The following is a 10,448-nucleotide window of genomic DNA, read 5'->3' as shown; positions in this document are numbered from 1 at the left end:
CCTTTTAGGTAAACTTTCACATCAACTTATTTGGGAGAGATCACATCACATCCCCAAGTCTCCATCCACCCACATGGGACATAACATGTGGACTTCAATTCATGGAATTTCTGATGTCTGGAATCTAGGACAGGAATAGGATATGGGTCACAATCCCTCGTAGACTCGGACAAAATGACCAGCTGTCTGAGATCACCTTCTGGGGGCAGCTTAGCCTCTTTTATTTGCACAAGACTTTTTATCTCCATTTTATTTCTGGGATTCGAGCTCCTTTTATAAATGGTTGCTTGGCTACTATAGTCTCTCTGTCCTTTAAATATTGGAGAGCATGACTGTGTTTAATGTTATCCATTCTTTCTGATATGCATGGCTAGATAGAAAGTAGTATGGTTTCTTTTTCTCACACAAATTAGGTTGCTTATGAATTTACCACTGACCATGTTGGATTTTTCTCATAAATGAAAAAAAGTTACTTATCCTTCAGGCAAAAAATTGATGTATATTGATATCATATATATAATGTCGTTTTATCATAATAGTTTAAGCATCATGATGTTTCCAGTTTGAGGTCATGGAGTGGTTAAAGTTTTACTTGTGTGTTAACTCATAAAGATTATATTTGGATGTTGGCTAATTACATATTATCCACTATAATTAGATATCTTAGTACTTCGGTCCTTACATTTTAAAAGTTATATTAATATTTCTATAGTTATGAAAATGAAACATCTTAGTCTATTTATCCTAATGTCATTAGTTTTATTGATGAAAACAAAAAGTAAAAAGATAATTTTAACGTTTCAATCGGTGGTAGTGGATGACAGACGACGACGTCGCTAGGGCCATGGGTGGTTATTATAGATGAGATTTTGAACGAGGAGAATGACGACAAGAGGTGAGGGTCTCTCGATATTTACATCGACAATCCGTTTGTCACTCGATAATTGCATCGACGTCGACGCAGTTGTCGAGCGACAAAAGGGTCACTTGACATCTACATTAATGTTGATGTTGATGCAAATGTAGAACAATTCTCACAGGGTCACTTGACATCTACATTAATGTTGATGCAAATGTAGAACAATTCTCACATCTTGTTATCACTCTCCTCATCTACGATAGTCACTTTTAAAATTATTTTTTTATCTTTTGTTTTCATATTTTCGTTGGTAAATCTGATAACATTAAGGTAAATGGATTTATATATTTTACTTTCATAATTAATTATAGGAATGTCAAAATATTTTTTTAAAATATAAGAATCGTAATACTAAGAGTAGCTAATTATTTGTTAGACTAGAATTCTCGGGAATGAAAATTTCTTCACGAGTTGCAGATATAGAAATCAGTACGTGTGTGATCAACAATCACACAAATAAACCCACTGGTGTGCTTATTAAACATATCAAATGCTCACTTATTGGAATATTCACTACACATGGATGGATGGCTAGAGATATGTCCAAGTATGCTGTGCTGAAACCGAGGGATCAAAGTTCTCCCACGCTTGCTGATTACTTGCATTATGGAGGATGGCATCAGTGTCATTGGCTTGTGAGAACAACAGTTCCACATGAGTGCTAAAAGGTAGATATTGTACAGTCTCTAAGATCAGGTGTGCCATCAAAGACCCATCCAATCTGTCAACCTTTAATTGGTGTTCTGTTGCAGACCCCACGCTAAACAAAGATCATGAGTTCTAAATCACAGTTGCATTGCAGACAAGGTGGCACTGATGGATGAAAAGTTTCATGAAGGTCATTGTCTTCCAAGTTGTCTTGCATAAAGTGTACAACCTCTTTTTGGACTTATCCAGGAGAGAAGGAAATATTATTATTATCAAAGGGTTATTAATCTTGATCAGGGAATATATTTACTCAGAGGCAAGGACATGGGTGAATAGAATAATAGCCTGTTTTTATCTGTTCTCTGGTGCAGTTGCAAGCAAAGGACTGCAATTTATTATGCATGCTGCAGACCTTTTGGCAATCAATGCAAGGATATGCCTGTCAGAATCTCTCTTGGAGTTTGTGGAGGTTAGAATACATGAAGCTTCTTCTCTTTCAGTTTTATTAGGTCCTTGAGCCATCAGAATACCTCATTCACATGAGAGCCACAAGTTCATGTACTTGGAACTGTAAGCTGAGTTGTTCATCCAGCCATCCAACTTTAAAGCTTCCACACAACTTCATCTCCATCTCCTTGGACTTTTTCTTTCAGAACTGACTTCACATCTACTTCATTGTAGCTACCATTCTCCTGCAATGGTGGTACACAGACCAAACAGCATCTGCTTTCCCAAACTCTTAGTATTATTCCTGGTTGGGAACTTGGGATCTATGTTGGTCTCATGAATCCAACATGGGAGATCATATGCAGTTTTCATTTCTGCAGCACTGAGCTCCTTCTTTGTTAGGTCTACTTTGGTATGATTATTTGCTCTTTTATTATTTTATGAGCCTTATCATGTTTGCCACTTAATAACAGCATTTACTTTTGTGAAATACATAATTCTTGTTCCTCATTTTTCAGTGCACTGAATGAATTAGACAATGAAGACTTGTAGTCCTACCACTGCTTCAGACCAAAAAAAAAAAAAAAATCAGATTATTTGGTCTGCATAAATTTATTGGTTTGTCATATACAACCTGTGAAGTGGGCTGGAATTAGGCTATCATTACATATTATTGCATGCAGCAAAATGTACTTTGCTGAGGCATATTAATGAAGAGATGATGCCAGGTGGAAGTGGTCTGTCTGAGTTGGAATCTGATTTGCCTACTCCACCCCCCATCCTCTGAACTCTGGTTGGTGAGAAATATTGTTGGGGTTAAAATATTCCTTCCAAGTTAGACTTGTCTCCCATATCTAAACACAAAGAACTGTAAGAACAGTGTTCTTTTTTTTCTTTTTTTTTTTTTGTGGTCAATAAAGACAAGTTGTAAAGCAAAATTCCCCACTGTCACCTTTTTGTCAAAAAAGCACAAAACAACAAGATGTCCTCTTTTCCACCACCCACTTACTTTTTGACCTGAAACCCCCATAGTATGAGCTCCATTCAATTTAATTATAGGTCATGTCATCATTTGTCAAGGATTTAATAAAGATGATGTAGATGAGGGCACTGTCAAGATTACATGTGTCTCTCTACAATTTCCACCTCTTAGACCTCACCATGTCTCAGACATTCCTCTCTTCATGGTTAAAGTACAAAAATGACTGATCTCTCCTTCCCTTTTACCTAATTCACATTTAAGTCCCACCTAAACTCTTATCAATCTTTCTTGGGTGCTTATATGTTAAAAAGAAGTGAAATTGCTTTTGCAATTTTCTATCATACTAATTTATAGTTATCAATGGAATCATAATTATTTATAGTTATCAATGGAATCATAATTATTTATAGTCTTGATACCTTGGAATCAAACACTAAGGTATTGTTAATATATGCCTAATTATAAACATAATTCATGTATTAATAGATTTTATATAAATATTAGTCTATAAAAATCTCCCTATTAATCAGTACAAGAAATAGGAGATTCCCAAACCGGTCCATCGGTTCCGGTTCAGTCTGGCGAACCGAAACAAACCGAAATGGACCGAGTGGACCGAGCCCTCCTCTTCACGTACAACCCCGCCTCCCATCGTTCGCGTCTCGATTCCTATATCGTCCATGAGGGCGGACCAACCAAACCCTGGAATTCCAATCCGAATTCGACGAGAAGAAGACGAGATCGATCGGGTTCTTGCGGACGGACGACGGAGGGGAGCGTTCTTGAACCCCCGGCGCCAGCCGCGGAGGAGAAGCGACGGAGGCCTTCTTTTTTAGTCCGTAAGTACAGGCATCTGAGCCCCGTTGACGCGGAATCGTCGGCCCGGATCGTGTTCATGATAAAGGTTGGTTCTTGATGCGGCCAAGGAGGGGCGGCGTTAAGGTGCGGTTGGAAGCGGTCAAGGACGCGCCATTAATGGCCGAGGCGAGCGTTCGGAAGCTGGGAAGGCGCAACCAAACCCCTCATAGGTCGAGGTCGTGCAAAAGCAACGCTACAACTGATCACCAGACCAGCAGCTCGTGGGGGCGAGGGGGAGAGAGAGAGAGGCGACGGCAGCTGTTGGTTAGCGATGGGATCACGCCTGCCACGAGCGATCCCTTTCAGTAGCTCTGAGCGGGCTATCGACCAGGCTGTACGTTACGTTTTCGGCAGCTGCGATCCAAAAAGCGTCATTATTGCAGCCGAGAAAGGGAATGGAACGCAAAAGCCGGTCGCTTTATATAACCCGCGAACTACAGGATAAATACCCCTTCTCTCTCTCTCTCTCTCTCTCTCTCTCGCTGCGTGTGTGGGAGATTTTGGGAAGGAGAGCTTTAGGGAGGCGTGCCCACCGCCGCTCGTGTCTGCGTCTCGTGCGGGCGCGGGTGCTGCGATTCGGGGTGCGGTTACCTAGGGGCTGTTTCGTTCAGGTTTTAGCTTCTTAAGCTACATCAGAGTGGGATCCGATGCCTGGTTGGCGTCTTCTATATTTAGATTTCAATCCATCACGCGCCGTTCGTTTCTTTGCCATTGCCTCTGTTGAGAAGGAGACATCGGTGGGGAGCGGGGGGGTGCTGGTGACGAATCGTGGACGTCTCCTTTGGTGCGACCGGCCGATGAGCGCCGAATTTCCTGTTGTATCGCAGAATTTGAGGTACTTGTGGTTGGAATATTACGAATCGATCATTGGCTTGGTTTTTGATGAGGGGTTTTGGGTCTTTTTCTTGGGGGGTGATTGCTTTAGCTGATCGTACTGTCTGCAATGGAATAGTGCGCTGACGGATGGTTCTTTGAGCTTTGGCTGTTGGGGTATTAGGTTTCTGGAACTTACAAGACAACAGGAGTATTAGGGCTTGTTGTTATCCTTGAATTCTGCTATATCTATGCAGTAGAATATTTTTGGTGTGTTTGGTTAGATGTCATCACTGATATATTGAGAGCTTCAAGAATATGGTGTATTTCTTGTATATATATGTCCGTGAATTAGGTATTTTATTAGGAATTTTGCAGGCTTGATCGTCATGAACTGGATTTATTTTTGTTTCTTTGAAGGTTTTCTTTTTTGGTGCGTGTGCAAAATTGCACACCTAGATAGTAAATTTTATGATTGCCACTGAACTATAATTGTGAGTAATTTTGCATTTCCTTAGTTTTTTTTTCCTGTTTCCGGGATAAATACTTAGGAACTGAAACGGGCATTTTGTTGGAGAGAAAAAAGGTTCCCCTGTTGCTCTAATTATATCTTCAATAAATGACTGTAGGTACAGCTGCAGCTGAAGAGACTCAAGTGCCTTATGAGATGCAGGGATGCTGATGAATCATGTGCTTCTGGCCCTTAGAGTGGCAGGAAGAGCTTCCTGATCGCTGCCTGATCCCACATCTTGGCAGAATTCTGATTAAACATGCCGATCTTCGACGAGGGAGAAGATAACTTCTTTGACGCATATGATGAGATCAGGACTTCCATTGATTCCTCATCATCTGACAATTCCCTTATCACAGATCAAGTTTTGGAACTTCAGAGGACTGAATATGAACTATGGACGATGGAGCCGATGAGTGTTGATGACAGGCGTAAAAGGTTCTTCAGAGGAATGGGTTTTGATGAACTTGTACAATCTCCTGTAGGCTGCTCTATGGATACTGAAGATTCGACAATTGGTTCATCGGAAGAGAAGATGGATGCTAAAAGAATTATGACAACCAGTGGTGTTGTCTCGAACAGTTTGTCATCTCCTGATGTTGGAGAACCTGAAGATTCTTTCTGTTGTATAAAGGATCTAGATAGTGGTAGACAATTTATGGTTCATGAATTTGGGCAAGATGGTTTTCCCAGCATGTTCAAAGAAGTTGGCTCAGAAAAGTTGATGACACTGCAGGAGTTTGAAATTTTTCTTGGCCTCTCATGGTCTGTTCAGAAACTCTCAAGGAAAGATGTCGTCCTCTTTAGGGAAAAGACTATTTGCAGTCATGATACAAAGAAAAACAACTATTTAAACTGGTGGAGTAGTTTCACAAAGAGGAGGCATCGTGTGGGAGCAAGCAACTATAATGTTTCTGTTAAGAAGACCAGACTAACCAGGTCAATGAGAACAAAAGTTCATCGATATAGGAAAAACTGCATGGATTTCACTGCACTATACATGGGTCAAGAGGTTCAGGGACATAAAGGTCTGATTCGGGCCATGAAATTTAGTCCAAGTGGGAGGTATCTTGCAAGCGGTGGTGAAGATTGTGTTGTACGCATTTGGCAGATTATTGAAGCTGAAGATTCATGCAAATGTGTTACTACAGATGGATCATCCAGATTTGTTGGTAAAGTTAAGGGTACTAAGTTGGTTGAGGGGAAAGCTAGCAATGTGGCTCCAGTTTTTATTCCAAAAAGGATTTTTAAGATTGAGGAATCTCCGTTGCTGGAATTGAGGGGTCACACAAGTGATATCTTGGACCTATCTTGGTCTCAATCTAATGTAAGTCCAGAAGAACTTCCTTATTCTGACATAACTTGATGTCTTCTGTTTATGTGCTAATATTTCTAATTCACACTCAATAATAGATCCATTTCATGGCTTTAAATGACCGTTCATTTTTAAGATGATTTCATGGGATTTTTTTTCTGTCCCCTTAGCTTCTGAATCTTTACATGCTTTAGCCTATTTAAAGCTAAGCTACTAAGACTTCTGTTCCATTATTTTTATAAGTACCTTCTCACTTTTGTTTAACTGGAACCTAATCTTTTCTTGCAGTGTCTGCTGACTTCCTCTAAAGATAAAACGGTACGCTTGTGGAAAGTTGGTTCTGATGGATGTCTTAAAATTTTCCAACACAATAATTATGGTAAATATAATAATTTCTTTTTTTTGTTCCTTTGCATTTAGCTTTATTAAGTCATCTGTTTGAATAGAGGCCATAAAAATATGTGAAAAGATTAGGGTTCCTTTGCAATTAGCTTGTTAAGATGTCTCTTTGAATAAATGTTATAAGAGGCTGTTGTGTTTGTTTTACATGTAATCCTATTTTGGTTTTATTTATCATGTGTTGAGCACTTTGAGTTGAAACATTTGAAATTATCTAGTGCTGTTAATATTCATAGTTGGATAGCTTGACATTCTATTCATACCTGTTTAGGATTCTACATAGGATCCGTATTTTGTGCACTTTGAGTTGACAATTTTGAAAATATCTAGTACTGTGAAAATTCATAGTTGGATTTTTTTATGCATACCTGTTTAGTATTCTACATAGGATTCTTATTTATTTTTCCAAGGAAAACTTATTTTCGTTTTGCTTTATTTTCTTTGAATCAGTGACTTGTGTTCAGTTCAACCCTGTTGAAGATAGATTATTTATTAGTGGCTCAATTGATGGCAAAGTTCGTATTTGGGACATTCTAGAGAATCGAGTAATTGATTGGGTTGAAATAGGGGACATGGCAACTGCTGTATGTTATCGGCCAGATGGAAAGGTTTACTTCGGATTTGAGTACTTATGTGTTTCCATATTTTTGCTTCATTAATGCCATTATTATGATGTTGTTCCAACTATTGGATCAGGGATTTGTTGTTGGCTCAATCAAAGGAAACTGCCGCTTTTATGACTGCTCAGGTGTATTTCATTTTCTGTTTTTTCCTTGATCTCATTCACTCATTTCAGTGAGAAATATCTTGTTTCTTTATAACACATTCTTTTCTCACATTGATGCAGTTTCCTTGTTCTTAGTTCAACTTCATAGCCTATTCTATGCCAGCTGTTTATCATTTTTTTAATTTGTTCTTTTGGATGTAGCTAAAACAATGCAGCTTGATTTGCAATTCAGTCTATGCAGTAAAAAGAAGTCTTCTGGCAAGCCAATTACTAGCCTGCAGGTTAGGCATCTGAATCTGTGGTAATCACTAAGCTTGTTGTAAGATTTTCTTGGTAAAGTTTGTTTAACTGTAAGTCTTGTGGTCCTTTCAGTTTTGCCCAGAAGATTATAAAAGAATTATGATCACGTCGGCAGACTCGAGAATTCGTATTTGTAATGGGGTTGACATCATTCTTATACTCAAAGGTGCAGCAAAATTATACCTTCAAACTTCTTGGAAGTCTAGTGTTGGATACACCTAATTTGTCTCAGTATACATTACATGTATGTGCTAGCCCAAAGCTGGCATACATTTAGTATGGTGCATAGTTCTTAAAAACTTCCTTCTAGATACTTGAACTGGAAATTCTTTTGAGGTATGGTTGAAGATAGAACAGAAATAGCATGTTTAATTGATATATGTCCGTATTCCAAATTTCCAATGGGAATGTCAGAGATTGCTTCACCTCTTGGAGTCGCAACTTCCAGTTTATTAATATAACTTTTGTATTGTTTACCCTTTTCCACAACCCATGAGGAGAAAATCATTATACTGCCAAAAGCATCCAAATCTCATGCCTTTCGATTTTGATCTTTGGAAGTCCATCACAATCATGGAAAATATTTTTTTGATGTGTTTAGGGCAACTGCAGTTAATATTTATAAAAAGAACTATATAGGTGGACCAAGTCACCTTTGAACTTTGAAATTTTAGTTTATGGATTCATTTATATTTCACTTATTGAGTGTAAAATTTCTTTGAGAATAGAATTTCTTTTAAAAAAATATCATAGCATGTGAAATATTTGCATTATTGTGAAGGAGTGTTACACATAGATTCTGTATGTGTAGAAGTTGACATTTGGTAACTAGGAGTGAGAAAATTTTCTTATATAGTAAATATGGTCAACCTTTATTATGTTGATTTTTGGCTACAATGAAATAACGATATTCTCGTGTTGGTCTTCATATTGTAGGCAATATCTTTTATATTTTCTTCTTGTTCTCGATAAATTTGTACTTCATTGTGCTAATTCGGAACACAATGTATAGGTCACAGGAAGGCCAAAAATCAGTTGTATGCATCATTCAGTTCAGATGGACGACAAGTTGTATCCGTGGGTGAGGATTCCAATGTTTACATCTGGAGTTATGATGTATCAGGCAACCTACCATGCAGAGGTCCCAAGTTGATTCGTTCGTCTGAGTTCTTCTTTTCTAAAGGTGCATCAATTGCGGTACCATGGCCTGGCATGGGCTGCAACTACAGAGAAGCAATTGTCAACAACAGTAATCATATTTCCTCTCAACCACAGAAAATTTCAGAGCAAGTCTTCCGGCTAAAGAATCCGGACTGCTTGTCTCTCGGTGCATGGCCGTTTTCTGATGGTTCATCAAGGGTGTCGGCTACATGGCCTGAGGAGAAGCTTTCTTTGCAAACGAAGCCTCGGTTACTGCCTGAAGACTGTCATCAGCAGTATCACCATCTCCATCATGATTACTGGAGCCTTACATCAACGGCAAGCACATGGAATTCAGTCATAGTGACAGCAGGAGATGATGGGGCTATCAGGTCTTTCCATAATTTTGGATTGCCCATTAGGCTGTGAAGCAAGAGAAGGCATTGTGCAATACTGGATAGAGAGGCATGTCACAATAGTTAATAACCAGCACAACATTGTGATCAGACACCTGAACAATCTGCTTTTGTTAAAGATAGCTTACAATCCCGATTGACATGATCTCTGGGTAGTAAAATACTGCAGTCCGAAATATTCCTCTTAAACAACATGGTCATGATCCATCTGGTGTTTACTCAGGCACATGATACTTGATAAAGCATAGGGGTGCAGATGTTCGGTGTTCTGTTCTGGAAGGATCAGAGCGAACTTTTCTTTTTTCTTTTTTTATATAGGAAAAAAAGGAGGAAGTTTTGGAGGGTGGATTGGCAAAACTGAACGCAGTTTTTGTCGATATTTATCTTTGTTGTATCGATGAAACCAATTCTTCATCATTCAAAATAATAGCTTGTGTTTTTCTTTGTAAGAATAACAGCAGAAATTTACGAGCCGTCCAAAGTTTGCTCTCATCTCAGATTAAGAAATTGGTCTACTTGTTTTGAAGTTTTAATAATTGATATTTGCTTTCATCGGACTATTGATGTTCCTCAAGTGATGGTTAACATTTGCTTGCCCTTCTCAAGGAATGTAAAGTTGGTAAAACTTACTGTTCATGAATTTATGTTTTTCTAACAGCTGCAGATCAAACACCTCAAGAAAAAAGAACCAAGAGAGTATATGCAATCCCACTGTTCATCCATCTACTGAAACAAAATTGTTCCTTGTCTAGATCTCTTTTACATTTCAGCTTGGTCTCACGATCTGTTGGCCAAAGAATGAGCCAGCTTTGTATGCCAATTGCTTAGGGATTAAAAGGAAATCTTGAGCCAGTCTCTTTCCTTAGGGTTTTAAATGGAATAGTTGTTATATTACTGGCTGATGTTGACCTTGATGAGTGTGCTGCCTGCACTCATCAGTTCAACTTACATCCTGATTAGTTGCTTGGAAGTG

General features: G+C 38.7%; 1 protein-coding gene across 2 annotated transcripts; it reads left to right on the top strand.

Moving 5' to 3' along the window:
- Positions 1 to 4,364: 4,364 nt before the first annotated feature.
- LOC135664933 (uncharacterized) lies at positions 4,365 to 9,939 on the top strand. 2 transcript variants are annotated; one of them, XM_065177088.1, is made up of 8 exons: positions 4,365 to 4,689; positions 5,297 to 6,505; positions 6,782 to 6,872; positions 7,343 to 7,500; positions 7,589 to 7,640; positions 7,821 to 7,900; positions 7,992 to 8,085; positions 8,932 to 9,939. In XM_065177088.1, the coding sequence occupies exons 2-8, from the start codon at positions 5,438 to 5,440 to the stop codon at positions 9,486 to 9,488; spliced, it is 2,100 nt and encodes a 699-aa protein (XP_065033160.1). In that variant the 5' UTR covers positions 4,365 to 4,689; positions 5,297 to 5,437; the 3' UTR covers positions 9,489 to 9,939. The 2 variants fall into 2 exon arrangements, with proteins under 2 accessions (XP_065033160.1, XP_065033161.1); XM_065177089.1 differs by lacking the exon at positions 4,365 to 4,689 and having other exon boundaries at positions 5,303 to 6,505; positions 8,939 to 9,212.
- The last annotated feature ends 509 nt before the right edge of the window (positions 9,940 to 10,448 follow it).

This window comes from Musa acuminata, unplaced genomic scaffold, assembly GCF_036884655.1.
Source record: "Musa acuminata AAA Group cultivar baxijiao unplaced genomic scaffold, Cavendish_Baxijiao_AAA HiC_scaffold_911, whole genome shotgun sequence".
In the NCBI taxonomy this organism is placed as follows: domain Eukaryota; kingdom Viridiplantae; phylum Streptophyta; class Magnoliopsida; order Zingiberales; family Musaceae; genus Musa; species Musa acuminata.
The sequence above is the reverse complement of the archived record's forward strand: the minus strand, read 5'-3'. Positions and strand labels throughout refer to the sequence as shown.

What these genes read in the sequence shown, in the direction of transcription:
- LOC135664933 (XM_065177088.1), top strand. Translation starts at nt 5,438, where the DNA reads ATGCCGATCTTCGACGAGGGAGAAGATAACTTCTTTGACGCATATGAT. An exon ending in TATCTTGGTCTCAATCTAAT is followed by an intron (nt 6,506 to 6,781) that starts GTAAGTCCAGAA and finishes CTTTTCTTGCAG; the next exon opens with TGTCTGCTGACTTCCTCTAA. An exon ending in AGCCAATTACTAGCCTGCAG is followed by an intron (nt 7,901 to 7,991) that starts GTTAGGCATCTG and finishes TGGTCCTTTCAG; the next exon opens with TTTTGCCCAGAAGATTATAA.